The 26673-nt window shown below is 41.7% G+C and overlaps 1 protein-coding gene across 2 annotated transcripts in view; it reads left to right on the forward strand.

The window, feature by feature from the left end:
* PAPSS2 (3'-phosphoadenosine 5'-phosphosulfate synthase 2) overlaps window positions 1-26673 on the forward strand; it is a 105653-nt gene that overhangs the window by 32080 nt on the left and 46900 nt on the right. For both annotated transcript variants that reach the window (XM_068258704.1, XM_068258705.1), the window contains exons 2-3: window positions 22702-22819; window positions 22967-23202. In XM_068258704.1, the coding sequence (XP_068114805.1) occupies window positions 22702-22819; window positions 22967-23202 (354 nt within the window). The remainder of the gene's footprint in view (window positions 1-22701; window positions 22820-22966; window positions 23203-26673) is intronic.

The raw sequence follows: 26673 nt of genomic DNA on the forward strand, positions 1-26673 counted from the left end.
ACTCCCAGCAGAACTTATGGCAAATGAGGGGATATTAGATATTGAAAACTGGCATTTCTGAGAAATTGCACTGAAATTTGTATTCCGCAATTACATACTTGACTGTAGGGGTAGCAGAATATCAGCATTTTCCCAATAGTGGTCTTTTGTGTAGACCAGTATATCACTAGGAAGCAGACATGAAAACTCTGTTTGTTTGATGTATATTCATATCAGACTTTGCTGAGCTCAATGTGGGGAAATAAATGATCTCAGGAAAGGGAGTGAGCAGCAAGCACAGCCTTCATCCACAGTGTCCTTAGTCTACATAATGAACAATGGTGGTAAACGCAGCAGTAAACCTGGTTTCAGAAACATGGGAAAACACTGAATTCTAGTCTCTCCCTGGTGGTCTATGCCAATGTAAACATTTATGTTATCAGTTTCCTAGTTGCTCAGTGTAACTGGAGATATGCAGTTCAGGACCAAAGAAAATAGAGAAATCTTACGTCTTATGCTGGGAATACACGGCTCGATTCTGAGCTGATTAGATGGTTAGATAGATGATTTCCGACATGTCCGATCTCCTGCCCGATCGTTTCCGCGATCGATTCCGCATTGAGGACAATGGAAAAAGATTAGAGAATCGAGCGGGCAAAACGATCGGGAGCAAAATGGAGCGCCAGAATTGACCCGTGTATTCCCATCATTAAAGAGTAACTGTTAGGCTTAAAAACAAAAATCAATTCCCTATTTCTATCTGCAAAACAAATAAAATGGATGCTAAAAAGGCAACTTAAAAACAAATCTTACTTTTTTTAATCATAGATGAATCCTCACGTCCCCAGCTCTAAAGGACGCAGCACTAGGCCGCATAACAGAAGATGCAGTGCAGACTGGGGCGGGGGGGAGTTCTCTTTTACTTTTCTCCCCAGACACAGCTAGTTCAGCCTGATTGGCTGCAGCCTGTGTCACTCACGCCTGTCCCTCTCTCATTGGCCGCCTTGCAACTGCACTGCCCGCCCCCTCCCCGCACTCTGTCGGCATCTCCGTCCCTCTATTCGGGGGGCAGCGGGCATCTCCGCATCCATGGGGACCCCCGGCCCTGCTACCATTTACAAAGGGATTCCCCCTGCATTATCCCTCCACTCTGTAACATCCCCGCTCGGCCCGCAGCATTATAGAGCTTAGCGGGGAAGAATATATGCAACGCACACAGATTCTCCTCTGGCGCTGGAGCTGCATATATTCTTCCCTGCTAAGCGCTGTTATGCTGGGAGACGAGATGGACGCTGCAGGGCTGAGGGTAAATGCAGGGGGAATCACTACTGATATAGTAGCAGGGCTGGGGGGTTCTCATGGATGCAGAGGTGTCACTAATATAGCACTGGCAATTGCTGTGGGTAGGAGGGAGGGGGTAAGGGAGGAAATGACCTCAGCATTGGCTTCGCTGGAGGTACTAAAGATGGCCCATGCCAGGGAACAGGATTCTCTGCATTTCCATATTTTTGTTTTATAAAATTCACTGAAGTGAAATCGTGGACAGTGCAATACATCTGTCATGTAAGTAGAGCTAGTATTTATCTACTTATATGTGTGTGTTTTTTTTAGTCCTGGCATAGTATGGCTGACAGCTCCTCTTTAAAGTGGAAATCTGCAGGCAAACTGGTGAACACGGTGTCTGCAACATAAACCATTATTCTCTCTCGTCACCCATGTCATTTGCTGTAAAGTGGAGAACACTATTTGGCAATCACTATAGTAACAATCAAGTTAAAGCAAACCTGAACTAAAAATAAATTTGAGATAATTAATTGTATGTGTAGCAGTAACAGTAAATATAACTTTCTTGCAGTCTCACACACTGATTTTCCATTTGAGCTGCAAAATAATGTGTAAATGAAAACCATGACAGTGTGAGATTGAATATGGTTCAATCAGCTCTGAGGGGAGAGGGTTAATTACTATATGAAGTTTTCAGAATAATGTCCCTATCTGGACTGTTTGTGCAGACAGACAAAAGTTTTTGTTTTTTGTTTACTTTTCAGGAGAGCATAGATAAACGCACTGTCTTTTTAACTCTTGCAATGCACAAACAATAGAGAATGAACACAGACAAGCTTTAGGTAGTCTTGGAACTACATACAGTGATGTGAAAAACTTTTTGCCCCCTTCCTGATTTCTTATTCTTTTGCATGTTTGTCACACTTAAATGTTTCTGCTCATCAAAAACCGTTAACTATTAGTCAAAGATAACATAATTGAACACAAAATGCAGTTTTAAATGATGGTTTTTATTATTTAGCGAGAAAAAAAACTCAAAACCTACATGGCCCTGTGTGAAAAAGAAATTGCCCCCTGAACCTAATAACTGGTTGGGCCACCCTTAGCAGCAATAACTGCAATCAAGCGTTAGCGATAACTTGCAACTAGTCTTTAACAGCGCTCTGGAGGAATTTTGGCCCACTCATCTTTGCAGAATTGTTGTAATTCAGCTTTATTTGAGGGTTTTCTAGCATGAACCGCCTTTTTAAGGTCATGCCACAACATCTCAATAGGATTCAGGTCAGGACTTTGACTAGGCCACTACAAAGTCTTCATTTTGTTTTTCTTCAGCCATTCAGAGGTGGATTTGCTGGTGTGTTTTGGGTTATTGTCCTGCTGCAACACCCAAGATCGCTTCAGCTTGAGTTGACAAACCGATGGCCGGACATTCTCCTTCAGGATTTTTTGGTAGACAGTAGAATTCATGGTTCCATCTATCACAGCAAGCCTTCCAAGTCCTGAAGCAGCAAAACAACCCCAGACCATCACACTACCACCACCATATTTTACTGTTGGTATGATGTTCTTAACTGAAATGCTGTGTTACTTCTACGCCAGATGTAACGGGACACGCACCTTCCAAAAAGTTCAACTTTTGTCTCGTCGGTCCTCAAGGTATTTTCCCAAAAGTCTTGGCAATCATTGAGATGTTTTTTAGCAAAATTGAGATGAGCCTTAATGTTGTTTTTGCTTAAAAGTGGTTTGCGCCTTGGATATCTGCCATGCAGGCCGTTTTTGCCCAGTCTCTTTCTTATGGTGGAGTCGTGAACACTGACCTTAATTGGGGCAAGTGAGGCCTGCAGTTCTTTAGATGTTGTCCTGGGGTCTTTTGTGGCCTCTCGGATGAGTTTTCTTTGCGCTCTTGGGGTCATTTTGGTCGGCCGGCCACTCCTGGGAAGGTTCATCACTGTTCCATGTTTTTGCCATTTGTGGATAATGGCTCTCACTGTGGTTCGCTGGAGTCCCAAAGCTTTAGAAATGGCTTTATAACCTTTATCAGGCTGATAGATCTCAATTACTTTTGTTCTCATTTGTTCCTGAATTTCTTTGGATCTTGGCATGATGTCTAGCTTTTGAGGTGCTTTTGGTCTACTTCTCTGTGTCAGATAGCTCCTATTTAAGTGATTTCTTGATTGAAACAGGTGTGGCAGTAATCAGGCCTGGGGGTGACTACAGAAATTGAACTCTGGTGTGATAAACCACAGTTAAGTTATTTTTTAACAAGGGGGCAATCACTTTTTCACACAGGGCCATGTAGATTTGGAGTTTTTTTTCTCACTAAATAATAAAAAAACATCATTTAAAACTGCATTTTGTGTTCAATTATGTTATCTTTGACTAATAGTTAAATGTTTCTGCTCATCAAAAACCGTTTAGTGTGACAGACATGCAAAAGAATAAGAAATCAGGAAGGGGGCAAATAGTTTTTCACATCACTGTACTTTAAATCCATGTTTTCTCATCGTGTCAGTTCAGGTACGTTGTCACTGGCACTTTTTAAATAAATTGCCATTTCTAAAACACCATTAAAGAAGGGTATTTAGTGGAAAATGGTGGTTGTGTGAAAATCAGCAATATTACATAACAGTGGTAATCATTGAAGCTGATCGCCTCCACTTTTTTTAAATTTGGTGATCTGAAAAGTGCTGTTATTTGAAATAAATAATGTCACTTTTGCTGCGAGTAGTATTTTTGCATTCTTCACAAGTAGTCTGATTGGCTAACTGGAGAAAATCTCCCATAGTTCACAAACGGAAAGTGGAATATTGCCAGTCTGTTCTTAAATAACCTTGTATCAGAATCTTTTATTCGCCAAGTGCGACAGACGCTGCACCTGGAATTATTTGTAGACACATGACAGTTGGCATAGTGCAGGTAGTGCAAATTAACCACATCAACATAGTGCAGGTAATGGCTACATAACAACAATATGACAAAAACACAACTCCTCATAGTGCAGATTTCAACCAACATCTTTTTGACATATGGTGCAGTGTAGCCAGTAGGAGACATCCTACAGGCGTACTCTCATTTGTGTAGGAGGACTGCCTGGGGGAAGAAGGTATTTCTGTGCCTGGTGGTTTTGGTGGGAATGGTCCTGTAGCGGCGGCCTGAAGGCAGGAGGTCGAAGAAGTGACTGCCAGGGTGGAAGGGCTCGTGAGTAATCGGGGCAGGGTTGACTCGATAATCTTCTCAGCGGCATTGATTACCCTCTGAAGCTTGGCTTTTTCATTTGCCCCTGAGTACCAGACAATGGTGGAGGAGCAAAGGACATGTATGCTGGCAATGTTGGTCATCTTCATGTTTACTAATTGTAGCGATCTAGGCCCTAATGCACTAATGTTTTCTCATGAGTTATCTCTCCCTATTTTCTCCTATCATTTTTTATACCTTTTCGATAACTACGTAATACAATTATGTTAAAAGTAAGGTGAAAAAAGTAATATCAAACTTTACTTGAAAAGTGGTGACTTCTTTTGTTTGATGTTTTTTGTGGTTGCTGTACATTGAAAAAAATAATATATATGAGTAAGGTGAGAAACTGATAAAAAAGAATGACTTGTGAGAAAATCTTAGTGCATCAACATGTATATTGTATTGGCATTTGAAAGTGTTTTGTGTGAGAACTGAGTGTACTGGGAAGTTGACAAATCATTGTATACCACATTCTTTGCATTGTTGCATACGTTTGTTCAGATGTCTACAGTTGTAGGTGATATTGGTGGAGTAAATAAACACATTTGGGAACGTCAACATCTGTTAGATATATAAAAATATTAAGCTGTGTTTTCTATTGTCTGGATTCACTGGAACTAGTCCCTGTCGTGGGACTTCCATTCACCTTGGGCTGAACACCGCAGGAACCTTGCCTTCAGTGCAGAATTATCCTATAAGAAGTTAGTCATGTACCGGTTGCAGATTCTATAGTAACATGGCAAAGCTCTTTGTATTGGAATTGTATGAGGGTTCACTGAGATCCTGGCTGTTGATAGTAGAGGTAGGTACATGTGGTAATTTTTAATGCTACGGTAACTGGTAAAGGAGCACTATTCCTACATAGCAATTCCCTTTTCTTTCAGGTTAAAACCAGACCCACTCAGATCCTCTAGTGATCTAAACACTAGAAGCAGTGTATGGCACCTGGGACTTGGACCTTATTTTGGTGCTTATTGCAGTTTTTGAGTGGTTTTAACTATGATACTGTTTACTAAATAAATATTTCTTTATATGCATTAAAAGCAGGGCTGTGGAGTCTGTCCAAAAATCCACCGACTCCGACTCCTCAGTTTAGGATTCCACCGACTCCGACTCCTCGACTCCGACTCCTCTAATTTGCATATTATAATTTTGTTTATTAAAAGTATGTAACATGAAATTCGTCTCTTAACTGCCAACGCTTAGGAATTTTACAAGACAACTGAAGTGAGAAGGATATGTAGACTACTATATTTATTCCCTTTAGACTAAAATTAGTCCTTGGTAAGAGTACTTGTAAAAAGGTACAAACCGGAACAAAGAACATCTATCAGGCCCTAGGCAATGTAAGTGTGGGTACATGTAATGGTGGCCACTAATGATCCAATCTTTTTCATCCAATCTTACCAAATCTATGTAGTATAAGGGTAAATTGAGTGAATATTCTGAATGGATACTTCAGGCAGTTATCTTATACTACATGGAAATGGTAAGATTGGATGAAAAAGATTGGATCATTAGTGGCCACCTTAAGAATGATGTGCAGGTACTCTGCAGGGGAATGAGGAGATTCTTCCTCTCTTACACATTCTTCATGCACAATCTGAACAAGGTTTATGGGTGACAGACAACACGTCTGTGTTCAATGTGCACAGCATTTTCAGTGGATTCCCTGCAGCTCTGTGGGGAGTGCATATGTAGAGTATAGTACTACTGTGTAACAAAGTAAACCTGAGACAGATGAATTTAAAGTTTTATACAGACCTGGGGCTTCCTCCAGCCGCCTTCAGGATAATCAGTCCCTCGTTGTCCTCCTCCACCCCCTGGATCTTCTGCTATGAGTCCAGGTACTTGAGCCACTCGGGCGTAGTGCGCATGCACACACTCCGCCGCCAGGACACTACACCTACACCTGTGCAGCACTATAGCGCAGGTGCAGAATGTTCCTGGCTGTGGGAGCGGCATGCGGCCGGACAGCGCTGACTGGCTGAATTACCAGGACTCATAGCAGAAGATCCGGGTGGTGGAGGACAGCGAGGGACTGAAGGGGGCTGGAGGAAGCCCCAGGTATGTATAAAACTTTACTTTTCATCCGTCTCAGGTACCCTTTAATTTGCATATTATAATTTTGTTTATTAAAAGTATGTAACATGAAATTCGTCTCTTAACTGCCAACGCTTAGGAATTTTACAAGACAACTGAAGTGAGAAGGATATGTAGACTACTATATTTATTCCCTTTAGACTAAAACTAGTCCTTGGTAAGAGTACTTGTAAAAAGGTACAAACCGGAACAAAGAACATCTATCAGGCCCTAGGCAATGTAAGTGTGGGTACATGTAATGGTGGCCACTAATGATCCAATCTTTTTCATCCAATCTTACCAAATCTATGTAGTATAAGGGTACATTGAGTGAATATTCTGAATGGATACTTCAGGCAGTTATCTTATACTACATGGAAATGGTAAGATTGGATGAAAAAGATTGGATCATTAGTGGCCACCTTAAGAATGATGTGCAGGTACTCTGCAGGGGAATGAGGAGATTCTTCCTCTCTTACACATTCTTCATGCACAATCTGAACAAGGTTTATGGGTGACAGACAACACGTCTGTGTTCAATGTGCACAGCATTTTCAGTGGATTCCCTGCAGCTCTGTGGGGAGTGCATATGTAGAGTATAGTACTACTGTGTAACAAAGTAAACCTGAGACAGATGAATTTAAAGTTTTATACAGACCTGGGGCTTCCTCCAGCCGCCTTCAGGATAATCAGTCCCTCGTTGTCCTCCTCCACCCCCTGGATCTTCTGCTATGAGTCCAGGTACTTGAGCCAGTCGGGCGTAGTGCGCATGCACACACTCCGCCGCCAGGACACTACACCTACACCTGTGCAGCACTATAGCGCAGGTGCAGAATGTTCCTGGCTGTGGGAGCGGCATGCGGCCGGACAGCGCTGACTGGCTGAATTACCAGGACTCATAGCAGAAGATCCGGGTGGTGGAGGACAGCGAGGGACTGAAGGGGGCTGGAGGAAGCCCCAGGTATGTATAAAACTTTACTTTTCATCCGTCTCAGGTACCCTTTAATTTGTAGTCACCAAACCAAATTTTAACAACATATCAAATTATTTGATTTCATCAGCAAAGGGAGTGCATACATTTGCATAAATCAGCATCAATGCAGAATTATTTCCATCTCATTGACCATCTCTATTAGTGACACAGCTACACATCAGGCTTTATTCTTACAGCATAGATGTTATTTAGTATATATAAGAGATTCCTGTACACATCATATATACAGTCACAATCAGATCTGTATATCTGACCTTAAAAATACGGGGACTGCTTTATTGAAGCAGCACAAGTAACTAATTTTGATTGGTTTATTTCATTTTTGTGGACTAAGCACAGCTATTACTGTGTATATACTGTATATATACATTATTTTTAATGACTATTATCTGAGAAATAGAACATTTTATCATATTTTCTATTTTAATTACAGTTACAAATTCATTAGGAGTCGGAGTCGGTGCATTTTTTCCCAACTCCGACTCCAGGCACCCAAAATTGCCCGACTCCACGACTCCGACTCCACGACTCCGACTCAGACTCCACAGCCCTGATTAAAAGGAACCCCAGGTTTGAGACCTTTGGAAGCTGCCATATTTATTTTCCTTGAAACAATATTAGTTGCCTGGCAGTCACTCTCTGGAAGCTCACACTGTTACATTTTCAGAGAGGAGAAAAGTACCACAATGGTTAAGGCGCAGCTTAGCTCTCTGTGACTGTGACTTAAAGTGCTTCAGAAACACATGTGTAGGATAATAATTCTCAGTATAAACATGACACTTGACAAAGCACCATATGATTCCAGCATGCTACTGACCTTTTCCTTCCAAACTAGCTATTTATGTAGAAAGGCAGTTTTGGATTCCATGCTGGACCTTCACTGCTGTCTGTGTTAGCAGTTATTAGATCTTCTCCACTGTTGCAGCCATCGGTCAACTGTCAGCAGAGCTACTGTGTTTTTTTTGTTTTTGTTTTTTTCTTTGCTATAGTTATCCACATACAGGATCCCTACAGAGAAATCACCTGATTGTCATTGATGCCATAATATGCTACATATAGGGGGAAGGAAAGCAAGATGATCAGCAAAAAGCAGAGCCAAACGTGTCAAGAAGAAGATTGAGATTATTATTATTTATATAGTGCCAACATCTTCCACAGCACTGTACAAAGTATATAGTCTTGTAACTTAAAGGGGCACTACAGAAAAAAACTGTAAAATTTTAAAATATGTGCAAACATATACAAATAAGAAGTACATTTTTTTTTTCCCCAGAGTAAAATGAGCCATAAATTACTTTTCTCCTATAATGCTGTCACTCACAGTAGGCAGTAGAAATGACAGGTTTTGGACTAGTCCATCTCTTCATATGGGATTCTCAGCAAGGCTTTTATTCATAAAGATATCCCCTAAAAAGGATTAAAACAATGATGCTGGCCAGCTTCCCTGCTTCCTACACAGTTTTTTGGCAGTTGGACAGAGCAACTGCCATTCACTAAGTGCTTTTGAAAATAAATATATCCCTGAGAATCCCCTATAAAGAGATGGACTAGTTCATAACATTTCTACTGCCTACTGTAAGTGACAGCAACCTAGGAGAAAAGTAATTTATGGCTCATTTTACTCTGGAAAAAAATGTACTTCTTATTTGTATATGTTTTCACATATTTTACATTTTAAAGTTTTTCGCTGTAGTGCCCCTTTAACTGTCCCTCAGAGGGGCTCACAAGGTAATCCTTTCCATAGTCTTATGTCTATGTATGTATCGTGTAGTATATGTATCGTAGTCTTGGGCCAATTTAGGGGAAGCCAATTAACTCATCTGTATGTTTTGGAATGTGGGAGGAAACTGGAGTGCCTGGAAGAAACCCGCACAGACATGGGAAGAACATACAAACTCCATGCAGATAGTGCTCTGGCTGGAATTCTAACGGGATCCCTAGGCGAGAGTGCTAACCACTATGCCACAATGCTGAGGGATCTCCTCACTTTTGCAGCAGATTGCTAGAGACTCAGATGGTGATGAGGAACTTCTTTACTCTGCATAGACTTTCATTTCTAATGCAGGAAACCCACAATGCAATATTAGGTTAGATCCGTGGGAATCGAGTGATTATTTCTGACATGTCCGATCCATTTTCGAGAGAAAGGGATCAATTTTGCAGTTATCATTGGAAAATTGATCCCTTTATCAATCAGGAGCAGTTTGGAGATGTACACACGATACACCTTCCAGTCAGATTACCCGTCAATCGGACGGGAAATTGCATTGAGTGTTCCCAGCATAAAGGCTCATACACACACGTCCAAGTTAATGCACAACATGACCAACCGCACAAGTTGTTTACCCGACAAGTACGTACACACATGCCAACCAACCAAACAACCAACTCACTTAAATACTCTGCGTGCAAGCTTAATGACAAACTCCACAACATGCCCACATTCAAAAACAAAGTTGTTCAAAAGACCTGAACACACGTTTCGATCTGGCAAACCACCTGTTATCAGTAGGTCATCTGGTTGTTTGTCAGCCGTACACAAGCCCAACTTATCTTCCAACAGACACATTTGGAAGATAGTTGGACAGATTGTTGGTAATTACACCTAGTTTATCCTCTATAGCTCATTTCTAATCATTTGTGGCTGGCCTGATTTTCTAAAACATTGATTCCAATCCAGAGCTGTATTTCTATGACTTCATTTTGTTTGTGTAGTGTGTCCTATCCAATTCCACCTCCTCTTCTGAATCTTTGGCTCTGTGGTCTCTCTCATTTGCAGCTAAAGGTGCGTACACACGCACTACTATAAGGAACGACGGTCCGTCGGACCCTCCCACTGGGCGGGCGTTCCAGCGATAGTAGAGCGTGTGTGCAGTCTGTCTGCAAACTGATAACACTGTTTGTGAACGATTCGCTCAGCAGATTGCTCAGAAACAGCCTTATCAGTCTGCAGACAGACTGTACACACGCTCTACTATCGCTGGAACGTCTGCCCAGCGGGAGGGTCAGACGGACCCGTCGTTCCCTGTAGTACAGCGTGTGTACGAGCCTTTATCCTGATTTGTGTTAATGGTGGCCTATCTTATTGTTAGAATCCTATAGAGACAAAAGTTTATAAATGTCTACACTTAGGAGTCAATACCTCCTTGCAACCTTCCACATTTCACATGCAGATATAAAGAAAGACATGTTTTACCTAAGTGGTTTTTGAGGTTGTTTTTATTTTCCCATACTAGGTTGAGTTGAACAATAGAACATAATCAACTTCTGTCCACTGGAAATATATTGTTACACTAAAAAAATAAAAAAAATGATCTAAGTGTGAATGTTTGACAGGCACACCTGTTTCTCATATCAAATAAAGTTAAATGTGATGCGTTCTTTGTCAGTGAAGTTCATTGATCTGGAGGCAATTGCCTTCAAGTTCAAATTCCAGGGGACTTGTAAAAGAACCTTACACTGACTGTTTGCTTTAACACATAAGTTGATGGCATTATGACGTTAAACTCTAGGTCATAGGTGAGTCCTTTTTATGGAATATGTAAAAGGTGAAATTTGCATATCTGTATCCAACTGTGCAAAGCTGGCAGGGTGAATGGTCCTACAATGCACTGAGTACAATAATCCATCTATTGTTACCCTTAATATATTTAGTATTTGTTACCGCCGTGCACCCGACCAACCAACCTCGGCCCGAAATTTACCAACATGTGCGATCCACTTTGCGGCCAATTTCTGTCTCGAAATTGGTCGCTTTGTCGGTCGTGCATGCACTTGGCAGCACCGATTTTCATCCAATTCGATTGTAATCGAATTGGATGGTTGGTTGGTCGCCTAGTGTATGGCCCCCTTTAGGCCTCTTTCACAGTGGGACGTTAAAGTTGCACGTTATTAAAAAATTATAACGCAGACTAACGCACAGCAATACAAAGTCTGTGCGACATTCACAGTGCACACGTTGCGTTGTGTGTAACGTGTAGCAATATTTAGAAAGTGCTGCATGGTGTGCGTTTAGCAATACATTTGCTGCGTTGTGTGTGCATATGCTCAGTAATGTTTTTTTAAATGCAGCACATGCGCCGTTTTCGTTCCACCAGTATGCGACAAACGGCGCACCAAGGGACACATAACACAGCGCAAAATAACGTCCAAATTCATAACCTACATGAGCTGCGTTAGGGGCACGTTGTGCGACTTTGACGTTGCATCAAACGCAACGTCCCACTGTGAAAGAGGCCTTAAGGTGGCCATACACTGATAGATTTGCAGCATATTCGATCATCAGATAGATTTCTGTCTGATGCCTGTCAGGTCGAATCTGACAGGAATCTATATGATGTTTGGCACATACTAGGAACAGATTTCCAATAGATTTCAAAATGAAATCTATTGGAAATCTATTGAAAATCAATCAAAAGGCATTACTGCACCATTAGATTCAATGCAACTCTATGGGCCATCGATCTGCTGCCAGCAGCAGATCGACCTAGATTTTCCATCCTGTCAGGGCCCATTTCCACTATCGTGAATTCGCATGCGTTTTTCGCATGCAAATTCGCATAGCAATACAAGTGAATGGGACTGTTTCCACTTGTCAGGATTCCTTTGCGTTTTTCTGTGCAGAAAAAATTCGCATGGCAGAGACATCAGAATTCGCATACCGCATACCGCTATGCGAATCGCATACAATGTATTTAATAGGAAATTTGCATGTGGTTTGGGTATGCAAATTTTCATGCGAATTTGCATAGAAACAATGGAAAAGCACACCGGCATTGCCATGGTTAAATTCGCATACATCGTCATCCATTCGCGTGAAAATTTGCATAGACCCGCATGCGAAATCCGTATGCGAATTTTTACAGCGGCGATTCGCATCGCACAAGTGGAAATGCAGCCTCACATCAAATTGATCTTGCATCGATTTGCGGCCGATCAATCAATTTGATCGCATCAAATGCTAAAATTGACCAGTGTGTTGGCCCCTTTATCATTGCAACACATGGGGCCATATGCAATTCACTTTTTCACCTGACTTTTCTCCTAGGTGAAATTTTCACAACTTGAAAATAAAATGCTTTATTAACCACTAGCAAGCAAACAAATGCTCAAAATAATTTTAATAGTACATTTTCACCAACTTTTTGGTACTTTTTCCATTGCAAAGTGTTAAAAAGTTATTTTAAATCAGAGATGAAAAAATATCTCCTAGGAGAAAACTCAAGAGAAAAAATGAATTGCATATGGCCCATGGTGTATAGATAAAGCTGATCTGAATCTTTGACTCCTGCTCCAGAGCTGTCCTTGGAGAAAATAACTACCGGTATACACGAGGAGAATAGGAATCTTAATTTACCTTGCTCATTTATCATAGCGAAAGACTGAACATTCATATTTTTGTATAATCCATTTCAGTGACGTTGAGGATTTTAGCAGAATTAGATTAATATTCAGATGGTTAGACAGCTCACAAGTACACCTAACCACAACTAGAGATGCTCAGTGAGCTGCTGAGTGCAGCCTGGAATCGGGCCAGTCAAAATAATCAAGAAGGGCATTGCTATGCCCCTAATTTGAAGCTGCATAATATTTGCATTACATTTCCATGCAACCCAAAATTAGCATCTCACTGACCATCTCTACCAACAACCATTCTTTTGGACGAGGCAGGCAAAAAGGGCACTGCACATTTAGGCACCGCCATTACAGCTATAGCAGCGAGCATAACTTGGGCCCCTGGAAACCATGAAGCCCAAATTACGAAAAAAAGCCTGCAATTCGGCCACTGAATTGCAGTTTTCCCCACGGTGGCCTAGAGGGGAAAAAATAATTTAAGATGAGCCGTTTTCAATCTGCTCCCAAATTTCTTGGTGTCGTTTTTGGATGTATGCTCTATTGGAAATCTGTGAACTGACAGTCATGACAATATTACTATGCAGCAGGCCATATGTGATGTGTAATCGGAATAAGCTTTTCAGTTGTCTTGGGGCTCCATGGAGCTGGGATCTAGGTGACAGAGAAAGCACGATCTGTAATGCAAACCATACCTTATCTGTATACTGCAGTTGCATTGGATGTGACTTAGGAAGGAAATTGGTATTATCAATGTACTGATATCTGAAAGACCTCTTTCTACAGTCTTTGACAATATGGAATTGTTTACTAAAGCATGACAACCTTGGTTAAACGTAGCACCGTAGACTGCCATGTTTATATGTTTACTGGCACTCTGGGTCTTAGCACTGTAGACTGCCATGTTTATATGTTTACTGGCACTCTGGGTCTTAGCACTGTAGACTGCCATGTTTATATGTTTACTGGCACTCTGGGTCTTGGCACCCACCAGTATCTACCAGCCTAATTGGCTTTGTACCTCTCTCTGTGTATGGTCCTGCTTCTCTGACTTTCTTTATATGCTAGATAAAATGAATCTGCAATGTATTTGAATGTAAGGCGATCGTTCGGTACTCATGCTATATATGGTTAGGTCTTCATTTTAACAAGAAATTACTTAAAATGAGTTTGATATTACCTTTTTACCTACTTTTATAATACTTATTCAATTTTTAAGCACTGAAAAATTATGATTTAGATGAGTTGAAAATGTATCTCCTTGGAGAAAAGTTAATGGTTTATGGCCCATAAGGTATTGATAAATCAGCACCTAGAGAAAACCTTTAGTAATAAAGATCTTTGAAACAGACTTGGGACAGTAGTGTTGGTTACATGTCTAATGTCTATGAATCCGGATAGAAATAAAGGCAAATCTCACAGACTATACAGACTAATGCTACGTACACACATGCGACAACGATCGTTCGTTGAGAACGACGAATGAACTTTTAATTGATGAAAGAACGACCTAAGTAAAGATAGTTTTAAAAGGTGTGTAACGATCTGATCGTTAGAACAAACGTTACATCACGTAAAGCAACTATTGCGCCTGCGCATAAAAATTAGAAGTTTCACGGAGAAATTGTGAAATGCGCATGTCAAGCCTAGTACGAACGATGTACTACTTTTGCAAACGATCGTCGTTGGTTAAAATCCGCCGAGACAGAACTTTCTTTTGTAGCGATTTGGCTCGTTCGTCGTTTGCCTTAATAGTCGGTGGTTCGTTTTTTGTAACGATCGTCGTTGGTAAAGATCGGGGAACGATCGTTACAAACGACTATAGTCGCATGTGTGTACGCACCTTTAACCTCCTCTACTATGTCCAAAACAAAATGTTTTGTTAATTTGTACCTCTATGCAATTTCTCTCCTTTCCTGATCTCATGATCCTTTGCATTGGGGTCATCCAGACGCTGGCCTAAAATGCCTGTTTCTAAAAAGAGCCCTCATTCAGCTACATAAGAAACAAACTGTTGCATAACATGTAGGACAGTGTTATTTTTATTTGTTAGGCTTAAATGTCGCTACTTATTAAAAAGTTTGACAGTTTGTAATACTGACTGTACAATAAAATCATGAAAATGTGGTGCACAGTAGTGCCAACACCCCAGCAGAATAAAGAGAATAAAAGGTATTACCGGTTTATTAACATCAAATTATGTAAATCACTTAATCATTTTAAATGGTTTCTTGATGCTATAGTACTCCTCTGTTTGGGAAGTGACTTTGAGTTGGACTTGTTCATGTTAAACCACTCGTCATTCAATCTTGCAATACTAAATTGTTTTCGGTGTGGAATACACCCACGTTAATGGTGCCATTTTATTTTATCTACCATGTTAAGAACATTCTTGGCATGTTAATTGGGCACTGTGATTAGCATAACTAGAACTTCCTCCGTCACTCTGCCAGGAGGACTTTGAACTGATATGAACACACCCTTATTATACAATTTCACTTGTACAAACTAGATGCAATAACAGAAATTGTTCACAGAAAGTGAGAGACTAACCAAATAGTAAGAGAGTACTTAAAGGAAACCTTAAGTGACGTGACATGATGAGATAGACCTGTATGTGTAAGACCTGGCAGATCTCTGGTTTTCCTTCAGCCTCTATACCCCAATCTAATACCACGCTTTTCACCTATACGCCAAGCCCCCGCGTGAACAGGAGGCCAGTGCGCCTACCCTGCTACGGTTACCCCGCAGGGCTTCAGCTTGCAAGGTATAGAGACTGAACCCGGGAAGACAAGAGTACCACCAGAGCCCACAAAGCAAGACTATGCAGCTGGGTAATATCAGGTAATAGTGCGGAATGCCCTTGTGGAGGAGATAACAGATCACATCATAGCAGGAGTTATGAACTAGAAAGCAAGATTGCTTAGAGCGACTGCAGCTCTGAGCTTCCGATAATCGCCACAATAAACTAGACACAATGGTTGATCGGCGCAACCGCAGCACTGAGCATCTGATGTCTCATCCAATGAGAGCAAGCATGCAAATGCCCACACAGCCGAATGGTAATCACTCAATCCTGTGCTAGTCTGATTGAAGACTACAGGCTGACTGTGGAAGAAAAGGATTCTCATTACAAATGCATACAATACTATGCAGCAGGGAATTCAGAGCTGTCTGGCTGCAGCTCAACTGCAGCAAGCCATAGGTGGTTTCATGACCGCGTCCTGAGCTGCTCTGAACTGCAGAGTGATTGCAGATGCCAATGACACCCATTGCGAGTGCAATTAACTATCTTAAGTCCCCCTAACGACAATGGGCGTGACCAAAGCGGCAGCCCCAGGACTGCCTAACGCCAATTGGCGTCAAGTCCGCCATCAGTCTCCCATCGGCGATCACCACTAGGAGACTGTTAGGCGGCTAGGCTGCTGTCTATTTACTGTGTACAGCACTGCAATCCATGGCAGCGCTGCACTGGGGACAGCCGCCTGGGGGAGACAGGAGCGATCCGCTGTCATAGGCTGAAGCCTATGACAGACGATCGCTATGATTGGTGGGTGGAGGGAGAGACGGTTTGGGAAATAAATTTAAAAAAATAGTATTTATTAGAAAAAATTAAAATATTTACATTAAAATAAACATGCCGGCAGGGTAAAGAGCCCACCAACAGAGAGCTCTGTTGGTGGGCAGAAAAAGGGGGGGAAATCACTTGTGCGCTGAGTTGTACGGCTCTGCAGCGAGGCCTTAAAGCTGCAGTGGCCTATTTAGCAAAAGAAAGCCTGGTCACTAGGGAGGGTTTAAGCCCAGGGTCCTCAAGTGGTTAAAGCTAAACAACCGAATGCAAGCAGAGAAATCAGAACTGCAACCAGCAGCACCTGCTACAGGAGAGATCCTGTCAGTATGTATCCCCCCCCCCCCTCCATTTGTAAGCCTCTGGCAGGGTCCTCCCTTCACTAGTGTAGTGTACATGATTGTATGCTCCTTTCCTATGACAGCCTGTACTTGTTTTACTGGGCCTACCTAACCAGCCCATAATCGCATGATCATGTATCTTGTACCGTTTGCCTTGTAAATGTTTGTTCTATATTGTATCATTCTTGTATCGTATATATTGTCTAGCGCTGCGTAATATGTTGGCAGTTTATAAACACAATAAATAATAATATGTACAGTGCCAGGCACACAAATATGTTGTGACTAGTAGACCCAAGCCCGTTTAAAAAGGGGCTCTAGGTCTTTTGCCCGCCGCCAGTGCGCATGCGTGTGCACGCAACCGCCGTGCGCCAAGCGCACACTGACTACCTCGCTTGGTCGCATCCGCCCACCTCGCTCGCCCATCCAGCTCCGTGGTCCCAGCTGTCCGTTACTGCACACATGCGCAGTAACAAAAAACCTGGAACACGGACAGCTGCTGGATGCAGCGACAGTTAGGTTTTATTAGGTAGGATGCTTTTCTTCTTTCTCTGCCTGAAAGAGTTGATATTCTAGTATGCAACTGACAGTCCGGACTCAGGGCTGGTGCACACCAAGAGCGGTTCTGAGAGGTTTTTTTTTTTTAACGCTTGCGGGGGGTGGAGGGGGGAACTGCTTGGCTAATGAATGGGATGGTGCACACCAGAGCGGTGTTTTTTTTCCCCAGACGCAAACTCTGGTCCTGCAGCATTTTTTTTTTGCGGTTTTCTGAGGCGTTTCTGCCTCAATGTAAAGTATAGAAAAGTGGAAAATCTCTCTGAAAAGTGCTAGATCAAAACCTATTTTCCAAGCGTTTTTGTTACAGAAGTTGTTCAGTTACAGCTTTACTGTAACAAAATATAAAATATGCTACACAAAAATGCTCAAAGGATAGGCATGTTTAGAAAAGCTCTCTAATCATGCCTAGAATCGCACTGAAAAACCTCTTCAAAAACCGCTACCATTTGCAGATGCGCTAGCGGTTTTTGGTGTGTATTGGCCCATAGTCAGACTACTCATAAGCAAGAAGTTTTGATCATCCTGATGGCTAACACGGTACAATACACTACTTCTGCTACTACTACTAATAAGGTATTACAACCATAAACTACTTTGCTCTAGGAAGCCCAGTTCTATGCCAGGAAAGTATAGATAAAAAAAGGTCAATAGTTCATATATTTGAGCACTCTGATGTCAGATTGATTATTTAGAACATGTCCGATCTGATTTCCGCTTGACTTTCCAATCAATTTTCCATAGAAGTGAACGGAAAATCGATTGTAAATCAGAACGGACCTGTCGGAATCAATCGATCTGACAATAAACATGTCAGAAAATTGTATTGTGTACCTAGCATAAGCAGCTGAGACAAAACAAATCTGTTTTTTTAATGTTTTTAAACATAACATAAAACCGTGAGATAGCTAAAAGTAATTTTAGGAGGAGGAGGATAGATACAAATTTTTATCTCTTCACTTTATCACTTAAGTGTCACTTTAGGAGACCTGTTTTATTCTGTCACTATTTAAGAATCCCTGTTGGTTTTTCCACAGCACTGCCACAGAAAATCTCTGCTCAAAGTACATGTGACATTATCTGCATCTTGAAGTAACAGCCATGCTTAGCACAATAGGAGTATTTCTATTCCCCATAGCCATGAAATAATAAATATTCTAGCCATTATGAATGTCTCACCTTTACAAATTGTTAGGACTCCTATTAGATGCACCTGCTGTGATTTTTCAGACTGTAAATGTGGACAATTTATGGAGTGCTGATCTTCTTGAACCTCATGATATAATGAATTGGTTGTGTAGTACGGATAATTAATAGAACATTAGTAGTAAAGAAAATAGTGTCATATAGTGTTATTTTTATTTTTAGGTACAGTATATAGCCTTTTTTTTAATAACCTTGCATCATTCTGTAATACTACTTGCAGAGACTAATGTCTCTGCAAAAAAAAAAAAACATAAACCAAGAAGAAACAATGAGACAGTTGACCTAAGTGCAGACAGTGCTGTCCACCACAGTTACAGAGTTTACAGAAGCTCTTTTGCATAGATAACTGCAGTTTCTTAACTCTTCCTGTACTGGAAACTATATGAGACTCATAGCTGTGCTAATAATGTTTTATTTCGTAGCTGTACTACACATACAAATCATATCATAAGTTGATTTTTAATTCAGATTTCCTTTAAGCCTTGCACACTGTTGGATGACAGTGTGGTGCTGAGGCCGTAAAGATGCTGACATGCTAAGGGCAATTGGGTTCCACTGTACATGCTAGATTCTCAGCCAAGGAGGCTGTCTAGCGAGTTTAATCTAGCATGTGTATGATGCTTTTAAGAGGAGCTGTCAGCCATACTATCTCAGAAAAAAACACATATATAAGTAGATAAATACTTGCTCTACTTACATAATATATGTATTGCACTGTCCACATGTTTGATTTTAGTGATTTTTCTAAAGTGAAAATCCTTCTTAGCATTTCCCATTTTAACTGTGGCTATTTTGAAGCCAATCCTGATGTCATTTTCTCCCATACTCTTCTCTGTCTGATTTGCCCACCATTCACTATAGAAAGTACATTGTCTCAGCATGAGAAAGTTTGGCCGATTAGAGAGGAACAGATGTGTGAGAGGGAAAAACAGGAGGAAAAGAGGCTTCAGCCAATCAGGCTGCATTAGTGAAGTCTGAGGGGAAGTAGAGAAGCAAAAAAGTACAACACAGCATGCCCTGCAACTTCCTTTTTTGCGTACCAAATAAGAGTCAGGTAAACTGGGGAATAATAATTAATCAACAACAAAAGTAATAGGGATTTTAACTTTTGGATTGCCTGGTTAGCATCCTTATTACTTTTTTACCTGATAAAAATAAAGAATTAAGTTTTGATTTTATGCTTGACAGTTATACTTAAAGCTCCTGGTTTTAGAGCTGTAGATTATACCTAAACTGCAATAAAACTTGTGATTTCCATCTACTATATACTGTATATATAACTTGTGATTTCTGTCTACTGTATATATATCTTGTGATTTCTGTATGCTGTGTGTATAAGTAGCTTAGTTTAAACTGTACACGTCATGTTTGCATTGATTTTGAAGTCTGTGAACTTTGTATTTCCTTTTTTATGGCATTCTTGCTTTAAGATGATGATCCTACTAGCTCAGTGACCTCTGAGACTGCTCTAGTAACTGAAGAATGTTATCAGCTATATATACTACCATCTTTTTTCTGTTATCTTTCATCTATTGCTTATCAAACCCTTCCTATCCTTTTCTAATGCTGGGAATACACGGTTCGTTTTTGAGCCATTTAGATGGCTCGATAGATAATTTCCGACATGTCAGATCTCCCGCCCGATCATTTAGCCGCTCGATTCCGCATTGAGCACAATGGAAAAAGATAAGAAAACCGAGCGGAAGATAAGGGAATTGCCTGCGGGATCGAGCGGGGAATCTATCGAGCGGCAAAATCGAGCCGTGTATGCCCAGTATTAAACCTTTCAAGTTACTGTCATCTTTAAGCACTACACCAGTTCACAAATGTTCTCCTAGATCAGTGTAGAGTAGTCACTCTGTCAGTGCCTACTTTCCCCGGTGTATAAGTGATCTGATTAGGTTATGTGGAATCTGTTTTATGCCTGGTACACGCCTGCACTTGACATGCAATTTCCTGTCAAATCGATAATATCCGACAGGTCCTCTCAGGTTAATGATTGCTTTTCCGATTTGATTTTGTGCAGAAGTGATTGTAAAAATTGATTTTAAACCTGATCAGACGTGTCAGAAATGATGGTTTCGACACGTCGATCTGACAGGAAATTGCTTGGTGTGTACAGCACCTATGCAAAGGGGGGAGGGGGGGGGGTGCAGATACACCACAGACTGAAATTGCCATAGGCTGCAGATTTCTCTGAGATATTCTATCTTTAGGCCCCTTTCACAGTGCAACGTTAAAGTCGCACGTTATAAAATATTATTACGCAGAGTAACGCACAACAATACTAAGTCTGTGCGACATTCACAGTGCACACGTTGCGTTAATGTGTAACATGTAGCGTTATTAGAAAGTGCTGCATGCTGTGCGTTTAGCAATGAATATGCTGCGTTACTTGTGTTGCACATGCTCCGTAATGTATTTTGTTCTTTTTTAAAATGTTCCGCATGCGCCGTTTTCTTTCCATGATAAATAATTTTCTAACGTGCGACTATAACGTCGCACTGTGAAAGTGTATATGCATTGCGTCAGGGCCGCGTTGTGCGACCTTAACCTCGCATCAAACGCTACGTCCTACTGTGAAAGCTGAAGCGAGAGCGATATGGATATTATAAGAAATGCAAATTGCCTGGCTGTCCTGCTGATTCTCTACCCTGAATTCTTTCAGCCATACTCCCTGAACATAGAATCAAGATCAAATGTTTCTGACAAAAATCTTGACAGCACTAGCTGCATGCTTGTTTCAGCTATCTGATTTAGGCACTACTGCAGCCAAAGAGATTAGCAGGACTGCCAGGCAACTGCTATTGTTTAAAGGAAATAAATATGGCAGCATCCATGTCCCTCTCACTTTGGTTGCACTTCAAACTCTTTGCCAGGATATAAGCTTCAAATACAAATCCATCACAAAAATGCTTGTTCCCATACATATTTTTACACATATTCTCAGTGGCATAGCAATAGGGAATGCAGAGGTTGAGACCATGCTGGGGCCCCTGGACCAGAGGGGCCCGCTAGGGGCCCTCCTTCATTCATCTTATTAGCTTTGCATTGGTGCTATGCAGGTAATTAACATCTCATCTATGTGCATTGAATAGTGGTAATTCTTAACAAACGGTTTCCTTACTTTACCTTCTAAGGGTACAATGGTTAATTTGCATATATTCAGCAGTGGTGCTCTGGGAGACATCTCGAGTTCACTCCAACCTGAATTATCGCAAATTCTTTCTGTTTTAGGAAAGCAATTTTTTGTTTTACTTTATTACACCTCTCTCACACTGCAGCTGTCCTTGATAGGTTTTGGGGCTCCATATCAATAAAGTGCTTGGGGCCTCATGTAAAACTTGCACTGGTGTCCCCATGCTCCTTAGTTACGCCACTACGTATTCTACAAGTGTTTTGATTGTTGTTTACTTTGTTTTATCCTTTTCTTAATGTGCTTTTTTTATTTTATTTATTTATTTATTTTTTTTTGCACTGCTATGGTTGTACACCCTTAACAGGAAATTCCTTTTTCTTTTTGTTTTTGTTAAAAAAAAATTTTCTTAATTTATTTCCAATTGTGTATCAACTAACTTGTGAAAATTACAACTGGCATGTTTATTGCTTTTTGTATATTTTTTGCCCTCGGTACATATTTCGTACTTGTTTGTTGTACCTTTGTCTTGACATCCAAAATAATTAAAACAACAATAATTAAAATAACCTTATTTATATACATCTTCAAGGCCTGTTACATAGTTCTTGGTTAAAGGATACTTGACCCGAGGCAAAGCACAGACGTATGTTGATGATGGATTGACTTACCTCTGTACCTTGTTCACTCCTCTCGCCTATTTCCCCTGGTCCCCATAATCACTTCTTTTAAAAGTTAGCAAAAGTCAATTTTTCAGACAGGAAGAGGCGGGCTTAGGGCAATGTCCCTAGCTATTGCCCTCCTGTTCCCCCTCTTCCCAGCCCCATTCACTCCCCTGAAGGATTACCAAGTTGTATAACAACCTGGAGATAGTATATCTTGTGGTGTAAACATGAAACTTCAGTGGATTTCCCTTGATGAAAGCTACTGTTTTTTTCTAACAAGCTATAATCTATATCCTTCACAGGGTGTCATACAGAAGTCCACAAATGTGGTTTATCAGTCTCACCATGTTAGCAGAAACAAGAGAGGCCAAGTCGTAGGTACCAGAGGGGGATTCCGTGGCTGCACTGTTTGGCTAACAGGTAAGGCGCAATTCTGTGGACTCTCTTCATGTGTGGAACAAAACATTTAAGATCAAATTTTTACTCAAACTAATAATCCTCTGTTGGAAAATTGTATGGAGGCTAACCCTTACTTGCAATCCTGATGACCTGTTCCGTCTCTTGCAGGCTTGTCGGGAGCAGGCAAGACAACCCTGGGTTTTGCTCTAGAAGAATACTTGGTGACTCACGCTATTCCCTGCTACTCCCTTGATGGGGATAACATTCGTCATGGGCTGAACAAGAACCTGGGCTTCTCCTCTGAAGATCGTGAAGAGAACATCCGCCGTATTGCTGAGGTGGCAAAGCTCTTTGCTGATGCAGGCCTCGTTTGCATTACCAGCTTTATTTCTCCTTATGCCAAGGTAATGCTTTCTCTCATGGAGAATAGTCTTACATGAGAAAATATTGAATCTCCTAATTCAACATTACAATACATCTATGTATTATGTGTTAAAAAAAAAGGCAGAAAGGTATCCCGCTGTGCTGACCACAACAGCCAAGTCAGGAAAGCACCCCACTGTGTTGTCCACAACAACCAACCAGATGCTGCTTTATTCTCTGTTTAAAAAAAAAATAATGTCTGGAAATGTATTTTGAGGCAGGCATGTTTTATATATAGTTATTGCCTGGGTTTTTCCACTAACAGCTCAAGTTACTTGTGTTTGTAACAGTTGAGAAAGTGTGCTATGAATATGATCATGTATTTCTATTTTTTTGTAAGTAAGACTACCAAATCAATTTTGTTTCTGCTAAAAATCTGTTATATTAACATTTTAGCTACATTTTGAGATCATGCAGAATCTCCCACTTTGTTACGCACAATTTTGCATTCCTGCCCTTTCTTGCCCCTCCACCACATTTGATTTAATTAGGCTGCAGTAAGGAGTTATAAATATTGATCATTCTTTCCCCTTTCCTTCTGTTTCTTTTTCTGTTTACAGTCTCAGCTCATTTCTTGTCTTCATGAGGTGACATACGGCCGCTTCCTGCTTGCAGCAATTTGGTTGTGACCACTTATTTGTTAGAAATAAGGTACACTGTGGGAAACACAAGCTCTAAAATTGCACACAGGACCCTTGCCCCACAGCCTCAAATCTATTTGGTTTGTGGCCTGAATAATGATAGCAGCTGGGTCCCATAAATCTTACAGTTTAGTGGTTGGGGCCAAATTGGTGTGAACAGGGAGCAGCCGTTAGTCGATGATGTTTCCTGCTCTGTCACTTCAACTAGACTTGCTCTTTAAAGGGACTCCAAGCACCTCTCATGGGCATGCCTTTAAAGCGGAATATAAACCAGCATTTCTTCTTTGCTCTAAAAAATTATTTGCAGCATATTATATGCAACCAGCATTTTTTTTTTCACTAGACCATAGACCAGCATTCGAATGGTTACACACAGAGCTTGAAAGTTCATTGCATTGAAATGTGGACGCATCTGAAGTTGTAGATAATGTTATCTTGTGTTTACTTAACTGTATCAAGTGAGGAATGTGACACATTCTCTGACTGTGGAGAAGCTGCTAGACACAGACAGAGACTCAAAGCATTTCTGAATTTAATACATAATGAATAAAACCAGTTATTAATAAAATGCAAAGTCAGTTCACAAAGCAAAAAACTGTACTTTTGGGAACCTATAATTTCTAAATGAATAATGATACTTATGCAAAATGCAAATATGATAACCGTATGGCTTATAAAAAGTAGGAAAACATGTTTATATTGAATATTATGTCAGGGTTTTAATCACTTGCCGACCGCCCACTACCTATGGGCGTCAGCAAAGTGGCACCCCCAGGCCCGCTTACGGCGATTGTCGGCGGCACCTGGGGGACTGATTAGCCGGGGATCGCGCACCTTCGACGGCGTTAGGCTCCGCCCACCAGCGGCGTCAACCTCCTGGCCAATTAACAGCGCCGGCGGGTTGTTAACCCTCGATCTGCCGCTAGAAAGTAGTAATGTATACAAAGTGTATTATACAGCCTGCCTCCTACCCTGGTTGTCACAGTGATCGAGGGACCACCAGGGTAGGAGGCAGCTGTGTATGTGAAAGCACACACACACACTCATCCTGCCCCCCCTGCCCCCTGATCGCCCACAGCACCCCTCAGACCCCCCACCACTGTTTGCACCTAATCACCCATCAATCACGCCCCGTCACTATCTGTCAACGGTATATTTTAGATTAGGTCCTAAACTGCCCCCTGGGGGCTCCTGATCACCACCCCACACCCTCAGATCCTCCTAAGACCCCCCCCCCCCCTGTGTACTGTATACATCTATTCTCCCCTGTAATCACCCACTGATCACCTGTCAATCATCCCCTGTCACCACCTGTCACTACTACACATCAGATCAGACCCTAATCTGCCCTTTGCGGGCACCCAATTACCCGCCCACACCCTCAGATTGCCCTCAGACCCCCCCTCCTGATCACCTCACCAGTGCATTGCTTGCATCTATTCTCCCCTCTTATCACACCCTGATCACTGATCAGTCACCCCCTGTCACTGCTACCCATCAGATCAGACCATAATCTGCCCCTTGCGGGAACCCAAACATCCGCCCACACCCTCAGACCCCCCCCCCCCCCCATCACCTCCCTAGTGCATTATTTACATCTGTTCTCCCCTCTAATCATTACTGCTCACCCATCAATCACCACCTGTCACTGCTACCCATCAGATCAGACCCTAATCTGCCCCTTGCGGGTACCCAATTACCCGTCCACACCCTCATTGCTTGCATCTATTCCCCCCTCTAATCACACCCTGAGACACCCATCAATCACCTCCTGTCACCCCCTAGCACACCTACCCATCAGATCAGGCCCTAATTTGCCCCGTGTGGGCTCCTGATCACTCAGCCAAACCCTCAGATCCCCCTCAGACCCCCTTCCGATCACCTCACCAGTGCATTGATTGCATCTATTCTCCCCTATAATCACTCCATGAGACACCCATCAATCACCTCCTGTCACCACCTGTCACCCCCTAGCACTCCTATCCATCAGATCAGACCCTAATCTGTCCCCTGCGGGCTTCTGATCACCCGTCCAAACCCTCACCAGCCCCACCGCAGTGACAGAATTTTTTTCTGATCACTGCTGGTCTCTACGACTTAGTTGTGGCTGAGACAAACCGTTATGCCACACAATACGCAACTGCCAATCCAAGAAGCTACCATGCCCAGCCTTTTCGGTGGAAACACTCAGTTTCCGAACGTAACATTTTTTGGGGCCTTCTCCTTAACATGGGTCTAGTCAAAAATAATGTATTGCAGTCTTACTGGTCTACGCACCCAATATATCACATGCCCATGTTCTCTGCTGCCATGTCCAGGTCACGATTTGAGAATATCCTGCACTTTCTGAACTTCAGTGCCAATACAACCTGTCATCTAAGAGGCCATCCTGCTTATGACCGATTCCACAAAATTCGGCCCCTCATAGACCACCTGTCATCAAAATTTGTAGATGCTTATACCCCTGAACAGTCATTTTGAGGCATTTGGTTTCCACACTACTCATCACGGTTTAGGGCCCCTAAAATGCCAGGGCAGTATAGGAACCCCACAAGTGACCCCATTTTAGAAAGAAGACACCCCAAGGTATTCCGTTAGGTGTATGGTGAGTTCATAGAAGATTTTATTTTTTGTCACAAGTTAGTGGAAAATTACACTTTGTGAAAAAAAAACAATACATATCAATTTGTGCTAATTTGTGACAAAAAATAAAATCTTCTATGAACTCACCATACACGTAACGGAATACCTTGGGGTGTCTTCTTTCTAAAATGGGGTCACTTGTGGGGTTCCTATACTGCCCTGGCATTT

This window comes from Hyperolius riggenbachi, chromosome 10 (assembly GCF_040937935.1).
Source record: "Hyperolius riggenbachi isolate aHypRig1 chromosome 10, aHypRig1.pri, whole genome shotgun sequence".
In the NCBI taxonomy this organism is placed as follows: Eukaryota; Metazoa; Chordata; class Amphibia; order Anura; family Hyperoliidae; genus Hyperolius; species Hyperolius riggenbachi.